At 39.2% G+C, this 26,061-nt stretch overlaps 2 protein-coding genes across 7 annotated transcripts in view; one reads left to right on the top strand and one right to left on the bottom strand.

Moving 5' to 3' along the window:
• Positions 1-25,416, top strand: part of LOC111341973 (elongation factor G, mitochondrial) — a 91,236-nt gene extending 65,820 nt beyond the window's left edge. For 2 of the 6 annotated variants that reach the window (XM_088727355.1, XM_088727354.1), the window contains exons 3-28: positions 740-850; positions 2,713-2,787; positions 3,432-3,489; positions 3,748-3,836; positions 4,838-4,914; positions 5,833-5,871; positions 6,610-6,726; positions 6,969-7,042; positions 7,856-7,932; positions 10,048-10,128; positions 10,899-10,972; positions 11,565-11,640; positions 12,182-12,319; positions 13,395-13,496; positions 14,490-14,546; positions 14,952-15,041; positions 15,245-15,292; positions 15,946-16,028; positions 16,253-16,322; positions 17,424-17,516; positions 17,932-18,007; positions 21,483-21,551; positions 22,167-22,240; positions 23,176-23,262; positions 24,044-24,097; positions 24,848-25,416. In XM_088727355.1, coding sequence (XP_088583481.1) covers positions 740-850; positions 2,713-2,787; positions 3,432-3,489; positions 3,748-3,836; positions 4,838-4,914; positions 5,833-5,871; positions 6,610-6,726; positions 6,969-7,042; positions 7,856-7,932; positions 10,048-10,128; positions 10,899-10,972; positions 11,565-11,640; positions 12,182-12,319; positions 13,395-13,496; positions 14,490-14,546; positions 14,952-15,041; positions 15,245-15,292; positions 15,946-16,028; positions 16,253-16,322; positions 17,424-17,516; positions 17,932-18,007; positions 21,483-21,551; positions 22,167-22,240; positions 23,176-23,262; positions 24,044-24,097; positions 24,848-24,961 — 2,103 coding nt within the window. In that variant the 3' untranslated portion in view covers positions 24,962-25,416. Of the gene's footprint in view, positions 1-365; positions 517-739; positions 851-2,712; positions 2,788-3,431; positions 3,490-3,747; positions 3,837-4,837; positions 4,915-5,832; positions 5,872-6,609; positions 6,727-6,968; positions 7,043-7,855; positions 7,933-10,047; positions 10,129-10,898; positions 10,973-11,564; positions 11,641-12,181; positions 12,320-13,394; positions 13,497-14,489; positions 14,547-14,951; positions 15,042-15,244; positions 15,293-15,945; positions 16,029-16,252; positions 16,323-17,423; positions 17,517-17,931; positions 18,008-21,482; positions 21,552-22,046; positions 22,140-22,166; positions 22,241-23,175; positions 23,263-24,043; positions 24,098-24,847 lie in introns of those variants that run through there. The other 4 variants (XM_088727353.1, XM_088727356.1, XM_088727357.1 and 1 more) reach the window with 4 other exon arrangements.
• Positions 15,674-20,240, bottom strand: LOC148726360 (putative thiopurine S-methyltransferase). The gene is made up of 2 exons (XM_088727410.1): positions 19,421-20,240; positions 15,674-17,039 (listed from the first exon to the last, which is right to left on the bottom strand). Exons 1-2 carry the CDS (start codon positions 20,197-20,199, stop codon positions 16,919-16,921), a joined length of 900 nt encoding a protein of 299 aa, XP_088583536.1. The 5' UTR covers positions 20,200-20,240; the 3' UTR covers positions 15,674-16,918.
• Positions 25,417-26,061: the final 645 nt, after the last annotated feature.

Here is a 26,061-nt window from a genome sequence, read left to right as displayed (position 1 = left end):
ACTCCCTCCTGCCTTTGAAGAAATCCTGGTGGTTTTTCTGAGTTTACCTCTGTATTTTCTGCTACTATGTTACTCAGGGTTCATGTTGAGAGCTGGTAACTGGTTATTTTTACCAGCTGTTCAAGTAAATGTTACCAGCTATTTCACTGAGACCTGGGACTGAAATGTTTACTGAAGTTATCCAATGATTTTTTTTTTTTAATTTTTTTTTGGAAAAATATCTATTTCCTCCTTCCAACCAATGTTGTGAAGATATCTATCACATGTTACTGGTTTGAAAATACACCATAATTATGTTAAAGAAATCCTGCTTTTTCGACCAAATTCATCCCTCGCAGTCACCTCATGAAATGGCCTCCACCATGTTTTCCATTCCATTCTTCTCACGGTTAAGTGAAAAAGCCCAGCATTTTTGGAGAAATGTCGCAGTTAGCAACATGGCATCCACACATGGAAAACCTACCCCTAGACCCTAATGGAGGCCTGTGCGACCCACACACCCCAGCATGGGGGAAGGTAACAAAGTTACCTACTATTTCTTATTTTTTACCTCCTATGAAAATCTTTAGCAAGAACCCTGGTTACCTAGGGAAAGCCTTGATTTTTCTGCAGTGTTCATTACTTTTATACATGCAGGCCCCTTGTGGAATTATTTATTTCTGGATGGGTGCTTTTTCAACATTCATGGCCTTGGCTTCGTGCATTAAAAACAGCAATCTCTCCTTTATTTTGATTGAAGGATGTGTCAAAAATTAGAAATATTGGTATCTCTGCCCATATTGACTCTGGAAAAACCACACTGACAGAAAGACTGTTGTTTTACACTGGAAGAATCAGTCAAATGCATGAGGTGAGAATAAATTGAGAAAATTGGTTTGCTTGAACATAATTTAACAAATCAATAAGGAGTAACGTGCTCTGTCCTCTTATCACCAACAATATTTTGTCATCACATTGGTCAAAATTTTTTTTGACTCAGACGGTGCAGTCAGACACCTGTATTTTCTTAGTAGCAAAAGTGTTATGAGTTGTAGTTACATGTATGATATATGATCATTCTATCTGATTTTTGGGGTTAGATGAGTCTGGAGAAGGACCTTGAACAAAACCTCATCTTTCAAACTGGCAGTCTAAATCCCACAGGGATCAACGAATGCTTTTCATTCCTCTAATTTATTCTTGTTTTTCTCGTTGCTATGTTCCCACGAATAACGTAGCTCCATTTTCTGCCTTTAAAAGCACACACAACCCACAATTCCTCTATTCGCTCCGACGAAGGGCTAACGCTTGAAACGTCAGCTTTTGTAATCGTTACAGTGGCCAATTTACCATTTCAACTTAGTTGATATATCCAAATTATTATAGAGGAGGACCTGTTGTTAGATGCAGTGACAAATAAATTGGACAATGTTGCAGGGATGTAGATAATAGCCGGAAGCCGAGAAAATTACCCAGCCGTGAATGCGATTTTTTCGGTTGTAAAGTACTACTTCTTTCTCCAAAATGATTTTAAATGTTGTCAGAAGATTGTTATCTATTTATTTCGTTTTTTTACACCTTTATTGCTGTCTTACCTGAACTGAAAGAATTGTAAACACTTCATTCAGTGTGATAATCGCATCATTCGCATCACATCGTCTATTTTGCAGGCCCAATGGCCAGCGGCATTTGTAGTTCATGTATGGGAAATAATGAATGCCCTTGATTTTGCCCCCAAAATCAAGGAAATGCATCTCTGCGAGTATGCATTTTCAAAATTTCCCGGGGGACATGCCCCTGGACCCCCCAGGTACCGCATGCCAAAGGCCTATCATTCCTAGATTTCGGCCTATTAAAAACTTTAGCTGCATCCCTGTGTTGTAAAACTTCAAGTCTTGTTGAATTTGCGATTGATTCTTTTAATTGAATCGTCCTAATATATAACAAAATTTACCTGGTATCGTAAACCTACTAACTTTGTAAACACAACCTTGTCTTTGTCTTCTCTTTGAAAAAAGGACTGATCAAAGTCTAATGCACATGCAATCATTGTAGTCAACGTCATGTGTCCATCAATCAAGTAATAACTGTACAGACAAAAGAAGTATCTGGTTTCAAAAGATTACAAAATTGCTCTGGTGTGGGGCATCTCCATGTTTCCAACAGACAACCTTTGTGGAAGTCATCACCAGAGTCAAACGATTATGGCTTCTGCTGATGTTTTCAAAACATGAGTCATTGTAGCCTGCAGTGCCGGCGTATTTTGGGCGCACGAGTGCACATTTTCGTATTAGGCCGCCATCTTAAAAGTATTTTTTCCTTCCCCTCCCTCTCCGCCGTTGCCCATTTTTCCACTTGACACCTACTCCCTCGGCAAATATTTCCTTGCCCCAATCCTCCACAGTTACCAAATCTAAGATGGCGGCCTAATACGAAAATGTGCACTCGTGCGCCCAAAATTCGCCGGCACTGCAGGCTAGAGTCATTGCTACCAACAACAATCCTTTCCAGGGCTCAACTCTCACCAGCACGACCAGACTACATAATTATGACAAGCAAATGAGAAAATACAAGATACAGAATCTTACTGTAGTTGATGAACTGTAATGCAGTATATCTCAGGTTTCTAATGATTTATTGAAGAGAAACAGTTTCTTTGCTCAAGAAAGATAATGTTGATGTATTAAATGGATCGGATTTTGTTGTTGGTATTGATCCTCATTTTCTAACCAGGTGCGAGGTAAAGACAATGTAGGGGCCACTATGGACTCCATGGATTTGGAACGACAGCGAGGAATAACCATACAGGTAGATATTAAGAAGTAATTGTTATTTATTAATCTGCAGTTCAAATATATGTAAATAAATAATAATATTCATATAGTCACAGTCATTCATTCATTACTCAAGGGTTTATTAGAAACCAACAAAATGACCTGCTCCCAGTTGGCTTGTTGTTAGCTCATTTGGTAGAGCACTGCACCGGTATTGCAAAGGTTATGGGTTCAAATCCTGTACAGTCCTGAATTTTTTTAGGCATTACTTTCATTGGTGACTAAATAATGTTTATTACTGTGGCATCAAATAGTTGATCTTCACAGAACCACAGTCGAATATGGAGCCTGGCTATGGAGAGATCCTTTTTAATCGTTTTACAACTCCCAAGAACGTTGAATTCAAGGTCGTTTTTTTTGCTGTAGGACTTCTAGAAACAAAAATCATATGAATGTACAATTGGGAGATGATATACATGATTGTGGTAGCAACATTGCAGCATCTTAAATTTTTTGTGATTGGAATGTTTGCAAAGCGTAGTGAAGATAATATTTTTTAGATACAGCACAAGTTCTGTTGTTTTGTTACCATCTGTTTATAGAAGTGATATTATTTTTATATTTTCATGTACTTGTTGATATAACTGAATACATATATCTCTAAAATATTTATCTTAGTCTGCAGCAACATATGTTAACTGGAAAGATACAAATATCAACATCATTGACACACCAGGTGAGTCCTGTTGATGCTTTACACCCTAACATCAGTTTGCAAGTTCCCCATAATAGTACATGTCCTGTACTTTATCCATTTCCTAAGGTGCTTTCCAGAACTTGTTGCAGCTTTGTCACAGAGAATCCTACCTTGGTCAGAAAGGATAAACTTTTGAACTGTCATCACATACAAATGTACCTGTAGTTATGATGTAGAAGTGTTAAGTTAGAGTATTGAATTTTGATAACTTTGCTGACACTTTTTTTCATTTATCAGGACATGTGGATTTTACAGTAGAAGTGGAGAGAGCCTTGAGAGTTCTTGATGGTGCCATTCTGGTGTTATGTGCTGTTGGAGGGGTGCAGGTTGGTTTTGTTATCTCCTTAGTAAAGAGTAAGGCATCTTGCTGTCTTTCTACAGGCTGCTCTGTATCTCCCACAGCTGTGGCTACTTCATTCCAGGTTCTCAGCTCTTGCTACATAATTATCAAGCTTTCATGACAGTACTTTTCTATTCTCAGGATGTTAGCCAGTTGAAAAGGAGCAATCAGTAAATAATTATTGACAATAATTATAACATAACCAAAGTAAAGTGCATGTTCTGATTGGTCAATTCAGCGTCCACCATTTACCTGTGGGTGTACTCTGCTGACGTGAGCAATTGTTAAGACTACTTTAGCACGTGTGCTTGTTTTTTCTGGTCACGTAAGATTTGTTGAATAAAAGAAAACTCTTTTACTACAATGTATTAATGTTATATTATAAAACAAATGGAAAATGCCACAGTGTACATCCTTGAGTCATGGATCGATGCACTTGGGAGGTTTGCTAAGCACTCAAGAAGCTAGAGTTGCACTCGGCTATTGCTTTGCTTGACTCTTACGCTTCTTTCATGCTTAACAACCTCCTGTGTACATCTATAACTCAATACTGTAAGCTGTGGTGTTTACCATTTGTTAATTAGCAGTACAGAATATTATAAGTTGAGAAATGACTGTGTAGGAGAAGTGTCGTTTGACAGGAATGAGAAAATTGCAACTCCCATAAAAAATTCTTTTTCTTTTAATTAGTATTTTTTTTAATGGTTACTTGCAACAGTCTGAGTAAAGTAATATTAACCAGGTGTCACAAGGTAACATTGTTATGATACATGAAATACTCAGTCCTTGATTTTCAGGCAAGGATTTACATAGATGTATCACCAAGCATGGATGCTTTGCAATTTAAAAATCTATGCTTTGCATCCAAAAGGCTGAAAACGCTCTTTTTTAACCAAATATCATGACTGAAAAGATAGTAGGTGCTGTCAGAGACTAGAGAATTGGGGGCTCTTACATTGCTTATCATTTTGTTTGTTTTGCTACCAGAGTCAGACACTAACAGTTAATCGTCAGATGAAGCGTTATAATGTACCCTGTATTGCCTTCATCAATAAACTCGACAGGTGAGGAATCTATTTTTTATTGGACATTTTGGTTTTCTGTAAATCTTTGAAGTAGAGCCTCCACTAAGTGCCCCTTACAGAAGTGTCCTTGAAATTCCTATATGCAAAAAATTTCTACAAATGTCCCTCCCCACAAATTAAGTTTTCTCCGTCTTAAACAAGTAAAATTAGTTTTTAAGGTAGGGCAACAATTTTGTAAGATTAACTTTAGTATGTGTGGCTGTTAAATTGTAAAGAATTTTTTGAGCACAGTCAGTATTCTGAGTGATGTAGCCAATATTAGTAAAGTATTTTGATTTTGAATGGAAAAAAGTGCCTTTGCTTCAATGTCTTTTACAGATGAGTGATCAGTTTGTGAAATTTTTTTTACTGTGGAATTGTAAAGTAGCCTGAACATTCATGGCACTCATTTTCAGTTTGAAATAATTGTACACTGTACTATTATCAAAAATAGTTTTGTATGATCAATTATCGTTACAAAGTTGTATTGTTAACACGCAAATTTCTTCCATGAGAAGATCATAAATTATTAGGTCATAATATAAAAAACAAGGGTTATCCCTTTTTTGAAGAAGCACTTCCATCTTGTCATAAATTTGAAATAAATGCACTGGTTGCTGATCTGCGGATCTGTTATATTTAAAAGCTTAACCTGTCAGAATTGCTGCACTTTGCCTTCTTGACATCTTGCATTTGAACCTAGTTTGGACCAACCCAACATTATCCGTAGGCAGTGGACAATAGGAACCAAATTTAATTTAGCTACTATAAACATCTGGCATGCAAAAAGTTTGTTGTCACTTAAAATTCCTTTCAGAATTTTCCATGATAAAAGGAATTCAATTTGTATTTTTTGAATGATATGATTTGAGTACAAATTAAAGTAATGCATATTTTTTTTCTATCATTTTTTTTCAGAATGGGAGCAAATCCAAACAGAGTTTTAAGTCAAATCAGGTAAACATGGTCAAACTGTTTGTTGTTTGATTCTTGGTTGTTTTTGTTTGAATAGTGGCATGTTACAAGCATAGCATCTTGGTTTTTTGAAAATACTGATAATGTTCTACTTTATATGAATCCACATATTAATGATAACACAACTTGGTGGGAACATTACACTACATAATGTTCTTCACAAACTTCTTATCTGATTGTGTACCTCAAAATATAAAATACTTAAGATGAAAATGGTAGGTCTAGGGAAGGGATGATGGAGGGAAAAGTATGTGGAAACATTTTTTTTCCATTTAAAGTTAAAACTTAGTGACAAAGAAGGAATGAGGTCAAAAATTTTATGGATTTTACAAAGAGAAACTGGACAAAGTGAGTGGAAAAAAAAATGACTTGAAGAGTGTAGCATTCAACAAGTAAACTGTTGGGCTGCAATAGAATTTCCACAGCTGTGTCAAAACCCTGGATGGCATTGACATTTGTAAGAGACCAGACCAAAGCCAAAAATGGAAATGATCACCCACCATTTTTGAGGAAAGTCTTTTTTCAGATGCTTGTTACATTTTCATCTGTTTTTTTAACTATCAAATTTATTTGATAATTTTTTATATTTCATTACAACTTGAAAATGACTTGGGAGAAGTTTGAAAAACCATTTTGTAAATTGCTAATTTTTTATCACAAAGTCTTTAATCAGAGAAACTTCCTATTAAAAGGTGAAAAAAATTATTTCACTCATGACAGAGCAAAGCTGCAACACACTGCAGCCTTCACTCAGTTGCCGATTGGTTTGGAATCAGAGGTAAATGGAGTCATTGATCTTGTGCGTTGGAAGGCTTATTACTTTGAAGGAAATCATGGGTAAGATTATTCATTCTCATAAGTTTTATTTTATGTTTTTTTTTAATTTTTTTTCATACATGACTCTGTTTAGCAAATCACAAAGCTAGAAATTCAATGACCCTGTTCCTGTTATTATTGGGATACAATACACTGAGGCTAAAATCTACCCTTACTAGAAAAAAAGCTTTATCCAAAAAATGGTAATTGTCTTTGACAGTGTTTTACAACTATTGCTGATTATAATTATTATTAACAAACAGGTCCAAAGTGGTAGAGGGTGTGATCCCTGAAGACATGGTTAATGAGTGTACGACAAGAAGACAAGAGCTGATAGGTTAAACTTGAGGATTTTTTTTTCAAATAAGAGCACTTTTTATGACCTATAAGAACAAAGGAAAATATTGCTGAGAGCCAATGAGAACCCAAAAAGAAATTGAATAAATTGCATCTGGAGTTGGAAATTGCCAGTGATCAAGTCCCGGTTATTTCAAGTTTTGAATTTGATGGATTGAGAGCTTGAGCGAACAGGGTAAATTATCTGGGCTGGTCAGATGAAGTGGAACCAACACAATTCCAGAATACTTAGTACATGGTTAACCCTTTAATTCCCATAAGTGACCTAGACAGAATTTCTTCCCACGAACTTCAAAAAAATATCATGCAGACAAGTGGCAAGAATAATGGAAATACCACTGAGAAGATTATTAGTTGATCCAATACTAAATTCTCCAATGGTAACAATTGTCTTTCCTAGGAATTCTATGGCAGACAGCAAGGAGAATTTTGGAAGTGAAAGTGTCAAAGCACTGAACTGAAAAAAAAAAAAAAAACTCCAATGATTTTAGTGGGTTTTCATAGTCCTTTATGTCCAGGCCCTCAGCTACAAACGAGAGCCTAGGGTGGTTCTATATAATTTTGTAACAAATTTTTTTGATGGATCAATACATTTTGTTTCTTCTAAAATTTAATCAAAACATGCCAAATCATTTTCTAACAAGTTCTCTTTGTTACTTCTGTAGTGTTAGGTTACCATAGCAACATTACAGCCCCCGTTTTTTTACCTAAAGTGCAGTAAAAAAAGAGTTTGTAGCATTCTGCATGATGCTGTTTTTACAGTCTTTTAAATGCCGGGGTTTGTATTCATCAGAAACTGTGGCGGATGTGGATGACACACTTGGGGAGATGTTTCTGGAGGAGATACCACCAACAGAAGAACAATTAATTGTAGGTATTAAAAAATATTATGTCTGGTGTATGGATGGATGGATAAAGCTGTTTATTTTGACAGACTTCCTCTCTCTTATAATTAGCTGAGTTATACCTGCATTTTGATTGGTTTTAGGATATTTTTTGCAAAGATGTTGAAATGCAAAGTTGAAATTGTATAAATTCTTTGAAAACTAGTAGTGCTGTTACACATGCAACATTTTTCTGGAAGAAAAAGCCACTAATTATCGCTAGTACCTATCGTGGTTCAGGAGCTGTGCCATGGAAGGCCCCCCGCCCCCCCATCATTTTAACACGTTTACCTAACAGGATAGGATAGGATAACTTTATTTATACACGGTTTTTCCATCAGTTGATTTAGTTAATTCTATACTAGAAATCTATCTATCTAACTACAATAATAATTTGATAATAACAATTCAAATTAATGAAATAAATAAAGAAAATTCTGCTTTTCATGGAGGCCATGTCTAAAATTTACTTAGAATGAAGATCTTACTTTAAACTGTGGTGACTTAATTTAGATTTGAAATCAGTCAGCGAAGACGCTTGTCTTAGGTCTACAGGTAAGTTGTTCCACAATTGAGCTCCGCTGTATAAAAAACTTCTCTTGAGATAGTCAGTTCGAGGTTGTGGAAGAACTTATTTGTTTTCTGTATTCCTTAAACGATAAGCATTTCATCTGTCACGATATACAAATCTTGATCTCAGATAATCAGGTGTCATACCATGTAATGTTTTATACATTAGGATAGATTTCTGTCCCAATCTTTGATAATAGAGTCTTCGCAACCCTAGCGCCCGTAACAAATCATCCAAATTACTAGTGTGTTCTTAGGCAAGACACTTTTCTATAAGAGTACCTCTCTTCACCCAGGTGTATAAATGGGTACTGGCAATTTAATGCTGGGGCTAGCATCCCATCCAGGGGGAAGTAGAAATACTCCTAGTCGTTTCATGCTACAGAAACCGGAGTTAAGCACTAGCCTAATGGGCCATTAGGCTCGTAAACAGACTTTACATTACTATCATAGCTCGCTGACATTAGAATGCGAGCTGCCCGATTTTGCAGCCTTTGCAGTTTTTCAGAAAGGCCTTTGTTACAGTTTCCCCACACTACGTTACAATAATCAAAATGTGGTTGAATAAGGCTGTTATAAACTCTAATTAAAACATTAAATGATGTGAGATGCCGAACAGCACCCGATTCGCCCTTAATCTACCGCTTATAAGCGAATCTAATTATACCAAATTACCGCATACATGCTGATAAAGTAGGACCTATTTACCTACTGAGAACAAAACAAAGGCCAAAACAAAACAAAGGAAAACAAAACAAAGGAAATGATTTCAGAATGTTTTCGGTATCGCAGTCGCACTTGACATGTGGCAAGGTTCAAGCAAAAGAGGAAAATTCATCGCTTTTACATCTGGTAAAAAGAGATCATGGATAAAATTCCACGCGTGAAGATTACTGAAGAACAGAAGAACATTCTGAAATCATTTCCTTTGTTTTATTTTCCTTTGTTTTGTTTTGTTTTGGCCTTTGTTTTGTTCTCGGTAATCTAATCTCAGTAGGTAAATAGGTCCTACTTTATCAGCATGTATGCGGTAATTTGGTATAATTAGATTCGCTTATAAGCGGTAGATTAAAGGCAAATCGGGTGCGAACAGTACCGTGACAACCGTTTTTGTTCCTGGGCACTAGTACTGTGTGAGCAGATAACTTGCGAATGGAAACCGGGCTAACACATGACCTCTTGGTTCTAGTTAATTGTTAAAATTTTTACAACTCTACACCTTTAAAATTTCAGGTTCTGTTTTCACTTCATTGCTTGCTTTTAAATGATTGCCTTCCAACTTTTGAAAACTTACAATGGTTAAGGAAAGAACTGTGCCAAATGGAGCAGAGGCAGTGTTTGGAAATTTGAAAACTGAAATTTTTAACAGTGCTTTGAAAGTGGTTCGTCTGTTTTTAGGGCAACCTGTACTTGCTTAAGGTACCTGTAACTTCAGCTGAATCTAACTTGATGATACTGTAGGGTAGCTTTAGACTCACACAACAAACACCCTATTAGACATTCACTTCCGAATGAATTTTTACTGTCCTAGGCTGCCATTCGCCGAGCGACCATAAAGAGAAGCTTTACTCCAGTTTTCGTTGGATCTGCTCTAAAAAACAAAGGGGTCCAGGTGGGTCTGTGCTAGATAAATGGTTAAAAAAGGATGAGACATTCCTTTATTTTTTCACAAGAAGGGCCCCTCCTTGTAAATCCGGGATTAGCAAGGAAAAAAAAGTGTTACTCGGTGAGACCCAACAGTGTTGATACTCATGAAAAGTGAAGTAAACAAATTACATCTACCAAAGGTGAAAGGAATACACAGAAAACACACATAGAGAACACACAAAACAAAAGCAGGACCCTAAATGTTCCTGCTTATTCTTGTTCCACCATTATTTAATTTTGCCAAATAAAGTCATGAGGACGAAGAAAATATGCCACCGTGTTAAACTGGCCACTTTGAAGGATCCAAACTCTTATTTTGGCTCTTTCGTTTTTTAGTCTTGACTTTCAGAGAAACGAACTTTAAAGCTTTTTTTTTTGTCGGTCATAAAGAACACTTTAATGGTTTCGTTCGTGTTGTTTGCGTTTTTCGCGCAGGCGGTCGATACTAGGCACAGATAAGGCCGTAGGATGTATTTCGCAAACAAGGAGCCAAATGCTAGAAAAGGAAACAACAGTGGAATAATAAATCCCTTATTCGATGGTTTAACATATAATGATACCAGCGGACATTTTGCCCATCCCTTTTTTCTTTCCTCGCCCCTTTGTGGCTAGGAAAAATACTGCGCAACTCGTAAAATATCCGAGCGTATTATATGTTAAACCATGTAATAAGGTGTATATATTCGACGCGCTTACAGGTCTTCTTGTAGTAAAAATGCTTTTTCTATCCGTCAGCCTCTCCTTGATGGTGTTGTGGATTACCTGCCTGAACCTTTTGAGGTGACAAATTTTGCCTTGGATGCTGAAAAGTAAGAGGTTAAAATTATGTGCTGCAATATAGATATCATTTTTAGGTATACGTTGATGTAGAGATGACGTAAAACTTGTTAAGAAAATTTTGGACAGCTGCGTTTAGAAGAAATGATTTTTTTTCAAGACCCAGGTGCCTATGAAAGGAATGCTTCTTGTTTCTCAACAAGTCTGTTTCACGTCTCTGCAAATTCAAAGGAATTTGGAGTATGGGTTTATGTCAGGATCAGGAAACCAGAAAATAATGTAGATGAAAATATTAGCGATACGTCATAGATAGGCTTTAGCGGTGGGTGTTCGCGTGATGACCCCCCCCCCCTAAAATTATTGAAGGGGGCCTATTTGCGCCACATTCGGGCATTATAGACCACTTTCATAAATGACTGCCGGATTAATATTCTTTTGTTTAGATTTAAATTAGCCCTTCTGGCCTCGCTTGAGATAGTATATTCTTTTGACTTGAATTTTGTACTGGAGAACGAGGCCAGAAGGGCTAATTTAAATTTAAACAAAAGAATATTAATCCGGCAGCCAATTATGAAAGTGGTCCATTTCTAGAATAAACTCTAAAACGTAGATTTTTTATTTTAGTGTTGGGGAGCAAGTGGAGATGAGCAGTGATAGGAATTCTTCTCACCCTTTTGTGGGTCTGGCTTTCAAGCTTGAGGTGAGATGATGAAGATTTTTGTGTATAAACAACTTCTTTGGAATAAATAATTTACAGCCTGCAGTGCAAGCGTGTTATGAGAGTGAGTGAACTATAAAAGCGCGCGACTGTTTATTCGACCGGTCGTGTTCGATTTAGAGGAAGAGTGGACGGTGGAGGGAGGGGGCGAGGAAATTTTTTTTGCTCCACCCCCTCTCCTCTCCTAATTATGACCGTGGCTCACCCCCTTGGTGGAAATTTCTCTCTCTCCCCACCCTTCCCCTGCTGAAAAAAAAAACAAAGATGGCAGCTATAATCAGTTCATCGAGAAAAGACTGAGCGCTCACTCGCCTAGATATTTCTGGTGCTCTTGCACCTGATTGGTTGACAGGGCGACGCAAGTTTAGTGGACCAATCACAAAGCGATAAAAAGCAAAACCATTGCCATTCTAAGATGCGGAGAGATTTTGAGATTTACTGCAGTGAAAGTCAAGTATACTGAATTTTCTAGCCCATTTCACTGAAGTTTAGTTGTGTTTTCTTCTGTTTGATTATCTTGCAGGCCGGAAGGTATGGTCAGCTGACTTACCTCAGAGTGTACCAAGGGATGTTAAAACGAGGGGCGTACATCGTAAATACTCGGACAGGGAAGCGTCTGAAGGTGCCAAGGATCGTCCGAATGCATTCAGACACAATGGAGGTAACCAAAAAGAAAAGACGGTACAAATTTTATTTTTTCGTCGTTTTTGAATCCTGACGATGCAGTCAAGGAAAAGAGGGTGATAAACACGCCGAATTAATGTCAGTATAATAGTAATAATAGTAATTTGATATTTATATTGCGCAAAGTAACATGTGGATACGATCGAATGCGCATCACGATACTTTTTGGTGGACTTTGGCCGGACTGAATCAGCAGTTTACTAACAATCAAAGGAAACTTATTTGAAGATGCCCCAATTCCCAGTAAACAGGCCAGCCCACATCACAGTAATCTCGTGAGTGGGTTCTTTAACGTTCCCGGCCTAACCAAATTAACTATTTAATAGATGCAGGAGACGGGACCTACGGTTTGTTCGTCCTTATCCGAGAAGACTAGAATGTCTATCCATTTCTTGATATTATAGAAAGGTAGCGCATTCTCCTCAGTTATTTTAAGACCTTGAGTGTTGGTCCGGCTGGGGATCGAACCCTCGACCTCGACCTCCCGCACAACAATCCAGCGCTCTAACCAATTGTGCTAACCGGGAGGCTAGCAGTATCTGGGCAATGGTGCACTTACACCTCCCCCCCTAACCTAACAATCTCAGGAGAGAAAGACCATTTCCGAGCTTTAAAGAGCCTCACTTTCAAATTTAGGTTAATTGAAAACTATTTCTTGAGAAAAAAGGCGTCATAATAGCTTGAAAGTAACAAACTAATTTTCGTATCTAAATCTCAGCACTTACTCTCGTTTTTTAACCAGAGGATTTCTGCATCTGGAAAATGGCCTGGTTAATGGTACAGTAGCCTCCCTCGTTATCGCTATTACCGGGAAGATTTGACACGAGTCGAGGAGAGGTTCGCCTGGGGTCTGGCACTAATGATAATTAACGCTGGACACCTTTCAGACTTCTCGTGTACTCGCTTCCTCAACGCCTCACATTTTCCCGGTAGATTAAAACATTGGAGGTAAAATGCCTTAAGTGCTGATAATGTTGGGGCCTGTTCGTAGGCACATAGAACACATATTCTAGTGGCCCACTTTTTTCACCATTATTGTTATTCCTTCGTAGGATGTGCAAGAGGCCGGTGCTGGTGATATATGTGCCTTATTTGGAGTGGACTGTGCATCGGGAGACACATTTACTGTAGAAGGAGCTAAATTACTCTCTATGGTAAGGGAGCAGTCATTACTTATTGCCCTGTGAGGGGTGGGGAGGGAATTGGCGGAAATTTGGGTTTTTGGGGGGTGACATGGTTTTCAGTGGGTACAGGAGGATGTGGCTAACAGAGTCATGACTATTAGAACTTGACTGCCAATGATGAGATTGGGGGATCATAACAGCATGAAAAAGCCTTATAGGGGGGTTCAGGTAAATTTGATTTGGACATAACCTTAATCCTCCGATCCCATCCCGCCTTCCTTTGGCAATGCTTTTAGTACTAATCCATGATTCGCAAAATATTTAGTATGGTATACTTCCTAATTCCTTTCTGGGGGAACAAGTACACCCTCAGCTTTGTGCTCCCAACTTTGTAACTTAGTCGGTATAGCGTCAAACTGGCATCTGGGAGGCAGAGTGAAACCCCTTGGAAGCCCCAATGTTTCTCTTTGCTGGTTTGTTTGTTTGCTTTTAGGAATAACTTTCATCCTATTTTTAATTGAAACATACCTTTGACGATCAGATTGTCTCTTTGCATGTGTCATTCACAGGTCAAATTTGACCTATTACATCAATAATGCCCTTGTTTTCTAAAGAATTCTTTGAACGTAAGAGTTAGTGAGCGAGTGGTTACCTCTCGTAATTCCTCACATGTAATCGCGAGCTCAAGACTGAAAAAAAAATTGCACTTTCCTCGCTTCTATCACATGGATGTATTGTTCATTTCGAAGCAGCACGCGCAAAGTTAATGGGACCGTCAATTACCGAGTTCCACACTCCTTTTTAAAGGTATCGCAAAAGTTTCTTATGAATCCGTAAAATTTCTTCAAAACACTCACTAAGGGCTAATAGTTTTGCTGCCAATACCTCACCACCCCGTTCTCCTTTTGCGAAATTCCAGGATCCAAGCTCAGTATATGATGATAGCAACCATTGTGTTTGGAATATTTTGCGGTTATGGGAATTAAGCAAAAAATTGTTATTTAATATGCTTTTTTGTCTTAGGAACCAATTTTTGTTCCTGATCCAGTTATATCACTCGCAGTGGAGGCAAAGAACAAGGTGACAACTAATCGTTTCAGATGAGTTAATATTGTGCATGAATGTTAATCCCTCGTGAGGTAACTGGCTTAGCATTCAGTTCTTTTGAGCCAGCAAGCGGTCCTCATCATTAGCTTCGCTGCTTTCAACGCCCGCGTAAAGATTGGAAACGGGTCGGGGAGAGTTTTACGGGAGTGGCGGGGGGGGGGGGGGGAGGAGGGGGAAGGCAGGAGTCTGGCTTTTAAATTGCAAGACTCCTGGTAGATCTCCCACTGGTTGGCATCGCCCCAGGCCTAATACTTTCCCGCGGGTATACGAAGGTCTGCTCGTGCCGCAGAAGTCGTGAACATACCCGCACTAAAATGCTCTAATGCTGTTGGAGTAAAGGCCCTACCAACTATTTTATTTGACCGTGTTTCTCCTCAGAATGATTTAACTCAGTTCTCCAAAGCTCTCAATCGATTCTCTCGTGAAGACCCCACATTTAGAGTGAGTTACGACGATGAAAGCAAAGAGGTACGTAATCTTTTGCGAATGATACATTTCTATACACAACCCTTGAAATTTCACTCCTCTCCTCGCAAGCGGGGCTTGTTTTAACAATCAAAACTTAGTACAAGTGCTTTCTGTCGACGAGTAACCCACAGAACAGTCGTTTCTCGAGTGAGCGTCGACGAGTTAATCCTTTGGTGTTATGTTATTTTTATCATTTTTGTCAGACTATCATTTCTGGAATGGGAGAGCTTCATTTGGACATTTACACAGAGGTAACGGCAGTGTTATAAACGTGAGAAATTTAGGCGCAGTCTAGATAGATTAGTGTTTACCAGACATGTCTCAACTTTGTTACGCGCGACGACTATTCACCACAGAGTAGGTGGCTAGTGTGGTTTTTATCAAGTCGCCGCAAGCCATCGACACAGAAGTGAACAATTGTTTTAGTATATACTAAAACAGTGAGATACTATATCACAAAAAGCTGATTTTTACTCATTTGTTCTTGCAACGCGAGGGAGCGTTAAACTAACGCGAGGGATGGTTAACTAACGAGTGTCTTGGAGGCGAATTGCAAAGGACATTCGGAGTTTGAGTAGCCAATCAGAGCGCGCCTTCGACACTATCCGTTGTTTTAATATATACTAAAAGGGTGTAATACACACAATTTTATTCTTGAAAGTCGATTTTATTTATTTAACTTTCTGTTGTGACGTTTTCCAAGCAAAATGTAGAAATACCACGACAAAACCTTTTCCTCAGTTTTCAAGTTAAACTGGGTGTTACTTAACATTTACTTTAAAGAATGTTTCCTTTAGCGGAAAGTTACGAGAAATTTGTCTTTGCGTACTTGTTTTATCCCAAAAAATACATGATAAACATGACCTAGTAGAGGAAAATGCCTTACGCGATTTTTTTCATACAGAGAATGCGAACGGAGTTCAACTGTGCTGTAATATCCGGTAAACCCAAGGTGGCCTTCAGAGAAACAATTGGCAGAGAGGCCAAGTAAGTGATCAACATCTTTAATGATCAACTTCTAATTTCACCGGACTATTTCATCACAGTTTGAAGGAAAGCCATAATGAGAATATAGACCTTTATCTGTTGGAAAGAGTTATCTCGATGTTACAGTGTATTCTCTCTACTAATTTGCTAAAAAATAATTAGCAATAAGAGAGGAGAATTCATATTAGATCACAGCTGTAAAATATTTAACGGTTGAATTTCAGGTTTGATTATCTTCATAAAAAGCAGACAGGAGGAGCTGGTCAATTTGGCCGAGTTATCGGCAGAATCGAGGTATTTGATAACAATTTCCACTCCATACCCTGGTAGCGCATTTTTTCAACTGAATGTGAAAGGTGATTTAGAATTTCATTGGTTTGCTTTTTAACGCTCTGTGATTGGTCCACAAAACTTGCGTCATCCTCTCAACCGCGCTTTTGAGCGGTTTGCTTGCTGCTCATCGGTTCCCGCGCTTTTGGGCTGTTTGCTTGTTGCTTATCGGCGCCCTTTTCTATCTTACTTAGTTCTGATAGGCCTGCAGTGATAAAGTTCATACAGGTTTGCGAAACTCAGCAGAGAAACACTCTTACAATGTCCAGTTATTATATATTTGCTTTTTGTTTTGTTGTTGTTGTTTTATATAATTTTTCCTTTTGCCTCAGTTAAGTTTAGAAGGACTCTTACAGTGTCCGGAATTTTTGTACTTCTATTTTTTGTTTACTTTTTGGGTTTGTCTCAATTGAGAAGGAATCTTACAGTGTCCATTTTTTATATGCTGCTTTTTTCTTCTGCTTTAAGGTTTTGTCATTTTTTTGTCTATTTTTCAATTTTCATGTTATTTAGAGTTCCTTACTAAAAGTTTCGGCCGCAGTCATGCCTTTGTCTTTCCTTCACCTTCTGCCTTTTTTATTTTGTTTTTGCTTTCCTTTTGTGGGCTTAGGTTGCTTTGATTTTCTTTCCTCTACCGGCTGTTCTGTTTTCCTCTTTCTTCCAGCTGTCGCACCTTTATCCCTGAAATAAAATAACGACAATAGCAGTGAAACCAAAATACTGAAGATCCGGCTCGGGAGTGTTCTATTACGCATATTGTAACCGGAGGGGGGGGGGGGGGGGGCGGGGCATCGCTTCCTAATTTCTTCACATGAATAACTTCTTCGTCGTTAGGAGGAACCTAACAGGGGGTTGTAACTACCATAAGAACTTGCCATCCCCTATCCTCAAGGGTGTATTGCGTAGAAAAGGGAATAAAAGGTTGGGTATTTCCCACTCTCTATAGGAAACCTTTCTGCAGTACGAAGGACCTAACCAGGGGAAATATTGGCATCTTCCCTTAAATCTTAAGATTTTTTCCAATTTCCGCGTGAGAGACGTTGTCTTCTTATTTGTTGTTAACAGCCTTTGCCAGAAGAATCCATCACGGAGCTAGAATTTGTCGATGCAACTGTGGGGATGAACATTCCCAAGAATTTTGTTCCTTCTATAGAAAAGGTGTCTACAATTTTAAAATGTGTTTCTCAGTGACATAAAAATGTGAATTTAGAAATTCGTTTTATCCGCAGTCAATCATTCCACGGGTCTCAGGAAACGGATACAATGTTCCCGAAGTTTCAAAGAGTCTTGCTCTGAATTTGAATTGAGGATTCCGATCCATTTAAATTGTGTGTGCTTTTAGATTTAGGAAACGGTTTTTACTACAGGCAGCAAGACGCATAGACCACGAGTAGTCTCTTCTTTTCGGCGAACTCCGTCGAATGAGGAAAAGTAGGGAACCTACTTTTCTTGGGCCTCTTCCCCAGAGTTCTGCGCGACGCGCTAACATCAATTCTTTAGTCTAACAATACGGACGTCGATAGGTCGGAATTTTTTCAAATGTATTTATATTTTTCCATATTTTATATTTCAGGGTTTCCTCGAGATTTGTGAACGCGGCCTTCTTACTGGACACAAGTTAGCTGGAGTTCGTTTTGTCCTCGAAGACGGTTAGTTTCTGAATAAATGAAGAAATCAGGTAATTTTTTAAATTTGGCGCAACACATGTAGACAGCCTCGAAATCTAAAGGCAGTGTAAAGTCATCGCACGATAGTAGGAGGCTCATCGTGAAGGACTGGCTTCCAGTTGCCATAGCCCGTTATTTGTTAGGCCACAGGAAGCCGAGGGCTCAAAGTTGACCGTCTAACCAGTAAATAGCCCATTTCCGAATTACCCTCATTTTCAAAACGAGGCCTGGTGCTCAACCATTCTTGTGAAAATAAGTTTAATTTGCATGTGAATGAAAACTTATCATATGAAAGGATGAGCACCAGGACACGTTTTGAAAATGAGGCCAAGGGTAATTTGGAAATGGGCCATTGACCGTATACCATTTTTTTTTTTTCAATTAATAAAGACTACCAGATCTTGTTGATTGAGTCCGCTACGTTAATCCTTCCCCCTGATTGGTTTCCTTGGTTACGTTCCTAGCCTCCACGAAAGCTATACTGTAGTTAGGGACCGGTCATTAGGGGTTGGTGGAGGATGTAATCATGATTGTGGCACAATAAAATTTTCTTGATCACCCCTATAAGGCTCTGTAATTTTCTTGGCAGTTACAGCAATTGGCATTCAATTTTCTATGGTCCCCCCCCCCCCTAGAAACTCAGTCAGAGACGACTGATTCTCTCCTTCGTTCCCCTTGAAAACCATGTGATCACCTAAAAGACTGATGCAATGAAATATTTATTTGATATAAAAATGGGCGAAATTCGATTGCGTGACTGCAATCGAGTATGTATGCAAATTATTGCAATCTCCTACAGCTCAGTGTTTGTACTTTTTAAAAAATAGTATTAAAATTTCGAACGTCGATTTTGTAGCCACAGACCATTAAGATCAACCATTTGTTCGTTAAACGATCACAAGTGTGAAATTTTTCGTCGTCTCAAATGTTTTGGTTTTCATGCCTCATTGAACAGGTTTTAAAAATGACGCAAAATTATCCGCCTTAATTAAAATTATCTGTTAAAATTTCACGCAATCCCAACGCTTTGCTAAATTTACAGACAGCAACAAAAACGGAGAACGTTGGAGTCCAAATTCAAGCGACCGCACATTTAATTTTGTAGTGTCATTTATGTTTGTGCCATAAATGCCTAAGATAACAAGTAAGAGACGGGCGTTAAAATTCTGCTACACACAAGTGTTTGCTAGTGAAGGATGTTTGTTCGCCTTTGTCGCTATCGTGGGACAAAGAAAACGTCTGAGTCACCACAAGGAATCGAAACTCAGATGTACAGATTTTGCGCTCCGATGCTCCACCACTGAGTTACAGAGACGCAATGGCGAGTTGGACCAATTTTAGGTTCTTGTACGACACGCGTTGTGCATATTGCAAGATCAACATGAGCAAACTTACTTGAAAGTGATAAGGTGGTAGAACATCTCCACATCTTCGTCGTCATCATGATCTCCATGTCCGTGGTCTCCGTGTTCGTGGTCTCCGTGTTCGTGGTCTCCGTGTCCCTGATCCTCGTATTCGAAATCTTCGTAGTCACACTCATCATTTTCCTCATCGTATTTCCATATCCTCGTGCCTATGTAACGAACGTCGCTTTGATCTCCAACGAGTGACTTTAACATCTTCGCTGTCACAAAATTAGATCCATGTTTACAAATCTCCACCATATGCCGGCCGTCTGGCTTGAGGAGTGACTGCATCAGGCTCGTGTACTCCTTTAGCCTTGTTTTACCCATCGCATTAATCACAGGCATGGCAGACTGATCCCAGATGCCATCGAACTTTCCTCCAGCTACCTTGGGAGAGAAATTGAAGATGTCACAGTGGTATATTGTAATATCTTGGCCTTTCGCCTTGTACACGTCTGCTTTCTTTTCATCCGTGATCTTCTTCTTCTGGACTGTATACTCCAGGTTAGAATCTTGGAAGAACTTTTTGATGTAGCGAGGGGAAGCTTCTACACCTGTGATCGCGTGACCTTGTTCTGCTAGCCAACGCATGTCCGGCGTCTTGCCGCAAAGGGGCACGAAAATGTGTAGGTTTCTGCGGCCTCCTGTGAGTTCAGTGACATTTTTCATCAGAATAGGGTCCACCTTTTGCAAATAGTCTGGTTCCTCGGGCTTCTTCGATGCTTTTTTTGAAGACTTGCTTCCTTTCTTACCAGCTTTGGTCGCCATGCAAATTTGCGTCGCTTTCTTCTCTGGTTTCTTTGCTTTCTTCTATCTTCCTGGCTGGCCTTGCAAAGAATCATGGGTGATGAACTTGTGTAGCATGACATCAGACGCTATTTGTGGACAATAACTGTTGCGCAATATTGTTCAAATACGTAAAGCGTTGAATAATTTCAGTAATTTTCTCAATTCTTGAACTTTTTCTTGAGGGAAAAATTGAGAACGGCTTGTAAGGTATTCAGGTGACAAACACGGTTTAGACGGAGAGCAAACTTTCCTTAGTAATTTCTAAGGATTCTCAAGAACTTTGAACATAGTTAATCGATTAACTATGCTTTTGAAATAGCACACAGCATCATGATCGATTGCGAGGCAAGATTGCGTGACAAACCTCAGCCAGATATTATTTGTAAATATTTTGTGAAAGGTTCATAAAGAAGTGTATGGTTTCTACGCCTCGTTTGTGACACGCTAATATTGTCATTACCGGCTTACTTGGAATAGTCGTACTCTAACTGAGCATAGATTTGAAGTTTAAAAAAAAAAGATCAGCTTTTCATGGCTTGAAAGCCTTGAGAAGATATTGCTTGTTATCAACTGTCGACCATTGAAAACCTAAAATGTATTTCCTATCTTTTTGTCCTTTGTTGTGACTTTAAAACTCATCACCCATGGATGTGAGTTGTAGCCATCTGTCCCGTCATGCTCCGAAGAACTCGATTTTCATAGTAGAAAACTAGTGGAGGAGGTGTGGTATTTTCCGGTCTGTTCCGTGATTGTGTGGATGTAGGTTGTAGAGCATTTCCACCTTTGGATTATTGACTCCTAATGCAGATTAGAGAAGGGATCGAAGAATTATCCTCTACGAATTTATATTTTGTCACACAGTTTTAGTTTTCCTAAAGAAACTAGTCATTATTTATCGCCTGAGTGGGGGAGGGAGGGGGTTTGGGGTGGGGGATTTTTGTGGAGTCACATGGTATTCTGGGGGAACGGAGCAAGGACCAGGCATTGCCAACAGATTACAAAGGGGGGGGGGGGGGAAGGACTATAGAAAATCGACTGACAACTAACTGCTAATTAGGGGTGGGGATCATAAGAATATTGTAAAGTCTCTTTGAGGATCAGATAAATTTTAACTTGTCTCTCAAAATTCTCCGGATCCTCAACCCCTTCCCTCCCCTCCTCCGCTCCCAACGAGGCAATAACTGATTACCAGACCCTAAGTTACAAATTTGTATCCAAATATTGAATACCATGAAATATTACATTTTAAACAAATACTTCAGGTGCTGCTCATGGGGTGGACTCCAGCGACCTCGCTTTCAGACTTGCAGCCGCAGGAGCCGTGAGAGAAGGTACAGTCATGTGACAAACTAAGGCGTGGTATCTCAAAAAGTATCAGTAAAAAGTTGGGAATGTATCCCATAGTGCTATTCAGGCGGGTATCGTTATTTTATTCTCTCTTTACGACGCTGCACCGTGTTTTCTTTAGCGTCTTTTCCCGCGCTTTCTTAGCACACTGCATTGTTCCCCAAGCTGTTTGTTTTATTTACCTTTACAGTTTATTACTAAGTTTTTGGCACTTTCTTAGTTAGTTAAACCTTTTACACTCTGATATCGGTATGCATATTCTCCATTCTATTCTCTATACAGTTCCCAAGGCGCTGACAAGGAGAATTTGTGTAACAATCAAAAGCTTTACCAGTTGATGATCATTTCCTTTATTCTCCTGATCTAAAGGTTGCATAAAGGGCTGATATTGTAGGGAGAAATTAGATTCTTATCACTGTTAGGGGTCAGAGGTTTGAAAAACTAATCAATGAAAGAGAGTACAATCTTTTCTCTCCAAGGAGAGATTGGAATGCCAGTTCTTCTCGCGATGGAATAGTGACAGTAACTGAAATGTCTGGTCATCTGTTACAACGACTAACTCTCAGAGGATCTTCAATGTTTTTTGTCCATTTTAACAGCATTTCCAAAGGCTGCTCCTCTGATTCTGGAGCCAATTATGTCAGTGGAGGTGAATATTCCTCAGGAATTCCAAGTGAGAGGCCCTTTCTACTTCTTCTCCCTCTCTCCCTTGATCCCTGCTTCCTCCCCCCCCCCCGACAAAATATAAGTTAGTTGTGTTGTTTATTCATTTGGCAAGGTATCGTGTGATTTGGCATTTTTCAATACAGTGACAGGAGCATCGATAGCCGTGGGTTTCAAACAAGCGAGCGGTGCGTACGCACTTAAAATTCTGTCGTAGTTTGCGAGGATTCTCAACAGACCACTCACGGATCTTTCGCACGCTCGCCTCGCTAACCAGCTCGAATATCACAGGCTTCTCTCTCGTGCTGCTGTGCAAGTGAGAGCCCGTTCGTAGGCTTGGCTGATCAGTCCAACACACATATATTTGAAACTCCTTATTCACTCCCGTTCCAATTGTAGCTTTTCTCACCTAACGAAATGCTTTCTGCATATGGTGTTGAGTTATGAAGGTGACAATTCATGCGCAGAAAATTTGTGTCTCACAATCATTCGACGAACCTGTTAGCAGTGCTAAAAGTCTGTACTCCAGCTAAGTAGCCGTAGCTCACTTCGGTTTCCATAGTATGAGGCGTCTAGGGTGTATCACCACAACGCATTGACTCAGCCAGCTTTCGAACGTGGACATCTCCACCGGAAGTTCTGGGCCGGATTGTTCAAAGCTGGGTTAAGATAACTCGGGGTTAGTGTGAAATCTGAAAGCTTTAAAACAAAAACTCTATACAATTCTTTTTGTCTAGATTTTGATGATCGGATGCTCTTAAACAAATAAAGAAAATTATCCCGAAAAGGCTTTCGCTCTAAGGAATATAGAAACCCGGATTGATATTTAAGCTTGAGTTAGCGCTAATCGACCTTCGAACAACTAGGCCCAGGGCTTTAACTATTGAGCAACCTTCTCTCCCTCTGGGACCAATGAAAGGAACTGAATTTTGTTCTCCTTTACAGGGAGTGGTAATTTCAGGCCTTAATCGTCGACATGGTGCAATCACTGGCACAGACGCGGCGGAAGGTTATGTTACAATTTATGCCGAGGTATTACAACTTCCTGCTTTATTTTTGATACATTCTGCCAATTGAAAGTTAATCAGACAGATACGAAACCGCGGTCGAACGTCGGGCATGCGCAAGTGGATAGATTGTGGCCGACCTTGTGCAAGTGTCCCGCGCAAATTTCAAAGATCTGGTATTTCATAAACACACGCTCTTAAGCATAATATGCGGAAAAACTTTTAAAACGGTAACAAAAGTTAGAGAGAGTATAGCTAGAAACTTACCGAATACAAATCTATTGATTTACTATTTCGTGTGAAGCTTTATAAAAAAAGTTTTACTATTTTTAAAAAAAACCATGTCTTACTGGCTAGTTTGGTTGTTCTTAACTTCTGTGAAGGTTTGGTTATCATTTTTGGTTATTACCCGAAAGAACGCCTGTCAGTCATCACAACGTTCGCTAATGCGCACAAATTTAACTGCTGTATTATCCAGGGATGATTGATTTATATACCACGCCTTTGGCGGGAAAATACCCGCAGGGCTTTGAGTGTTACAATTGGATCAAGTTTATGACCCAGTTCTCCAGAGAGTTCTCGGAAGCTTTGTTGGCAAAGTATGCGAGCGCAGAATTGGAAACTTTCAGGGGTTTAAACCCCTAGTCAAACTCATGTTTTTTTCTTTATTCCCACGCTCTTCAAAAGTGATGACATGGTTGCTTTAGAAAAAAAAATTAGCTAGCTTAGATCACAGCCTCTGCTAAAGTTCACTTTTGTAGGAAATGCCCATTCACTATTTCAATAAAGTTATATTTTTCTTCCAGGTTCCGCTAAACGACATGTTTGGTTATTCCACCGAGTTACGGTCGCAAACACAGGTACAGGAATTTGTTTACGGTTTAATGTTTGTTTGGACCTCCTACATTCTACAGCCTTGCGGAATTAAAAAAAAATGTTCATTTATTTCTTTATTTTGTCGCCCAGACTAAGATTAGAATGTAGAAAGATACTGGGATGTGAAGCGATGTAAAATAAAGCCTTCTTCTTTAGTTTCTGAGAGCTTACTATCATTCGCAATGGACGCCATTTTGATTTCTGTCCAGCCAAACAATCCATGCATGCTTTGCGATCGCAGTTTCAGTCCCAGGCCCTTTTTCGTTTTGTTACCGGCGAATTTGTAAGGTGGTTAAGGAGCAGGCAGCAGGCGCGTTGAATTGAAATGCCCATATTTCAGAAGGAATGTCTGGTAACCTCAGTCAGCTAACTCCTAAACATGCTGTAAGGGACTGGTTATTATTTATCGGCGGGAAAGGGTCGGTCGAAGGACTTTGGTTGTGTCTCAATAGAATTTACTCCATCCCCTCCATGGCTCTGTATTTCCACTACCCTCCCCCCCCCCCCGATTGGGAGTCATATTTTATGGTCCACTCCTACGTGCACTGGCAGCGACGACTGCTTCCCCCCTCTATTCCTCCTGAAAACAATGTGACACCCCAGTTTAAAAAAAAAAAAAAAAAACCGTCTGTTGTCTCCTTCCCTCCCCCCCCCTAGTGATAGATAAGGACTGGTTCCTAAATAAATTAAACAATACAAAATAATCCTAAATGATTTTATTTGGAATGTTCTAGGGGAAAGGCGAGTTCACTATGGAATACTCTAAATACTTGCCTGCCTCACAACAAGTACAAGCGGGACTGGTTGAAAAATTTGACTTAGAGAGGATCAAGAAAGCTAAAAGATAGCGTATGTTTACGCTGTCATCCTTCCCCTTCCTCGATTATATTTTCGTCATTACTGCCATCGGCACTTGCTTCCCTGGTTGCGCAGTCCTGGGACTTATACAAGTGGCCACAGATCGTTAACGGAAAGGACGAAAGAGTTGTATGAATAGTGGAGTCTAACAATAAGGAACATTTTGAAGATTAATTCGATATCTAGAAAGATGTATTTATTGACGCGTTCTCTACTGGGCAGAACTAGATTTCACTTTAAAGAAAAGCGGGGTTTCTATTTCCCCGGCCCCAGCCTTTTTATTTATTATTATCTTTTTTTCTCTGCCATTTGAATTTGTCCTCTCTCGTCGAATAACTTTTGTAACATGAACTTTTAGTCAGAGTGCCAAGCGGGCGTGGTATTTCTGTTATGGGTAGATGATGGAGATTTAGATTGTGATTAAAATTAGTATGATCACACGGTCGATTAGCCTAAGTTTAGGACAATTTTTAAATCAGTCTCTTACGCAACTTTGTTGCCAGGCCGTCCATTTTGCCCGACGATACTAACAGAAACACTTGAAACCAATTATCCTTGTGCCATGCGCCCCAAGGAAAAAAAAGGAGACCTCTTTTTTTTTAATTTTAAAATTCAGATTAGTTTTATTGGTGGGCGTGGCCCAAACGAAAGTGTACAATGACTCATGATGCTGTTTTTTTTTTTAAGTGCGTTTTGACGGAGCGCCGATCGTTGTGTATAGGGGAATCCTTGTTTACAATATTTGCCTCATTGGCATAAGCAATTAAGTTTCTGATGGAGCTAAATATAAATCATTTCTGAATATCGAAAGGTCAAAGTACGATTAACTCGGCCAATGAATACGAGCCTGATGCATTGAATACTTTTTGTGCAACACGGGTTTAAAAACTCAAAACTTTACATAGAATGTATGAGCTCATTAGCGCTTTTGCCACCCAGAAATTTTGCAGTTTTTGATGGACTATTTCTCCTTGAATATTACAACCAAAGAGCTAAAAATTTCACCAGGTACTAAGGTTTTCTAGCTCTTTAGCTGCCTGAAGTCAATATTTGTATCTAACATGCTTCCTTCTTTACGCAAAGACGTATG

Source organism: Stylophora pistillata, chromosome 7 (assembly GCF_964205215.1).
Source record: "Stylophora pistillata chromosome 7, jaStyPist1.2, whole genome shotgun sequence".
Lineage (NCBI taxonomy): Eukaryota > Metazoa > Cnidaria > Anthozoa > Scleractinia > Pocilloporidae > Stylophora > Stylophora pistillata.
The sequence above is the reverse complement of the archived record's forward strand: the minus strand, read 5'-3'. Positions and strand labels throughout refer to the sequence as shown.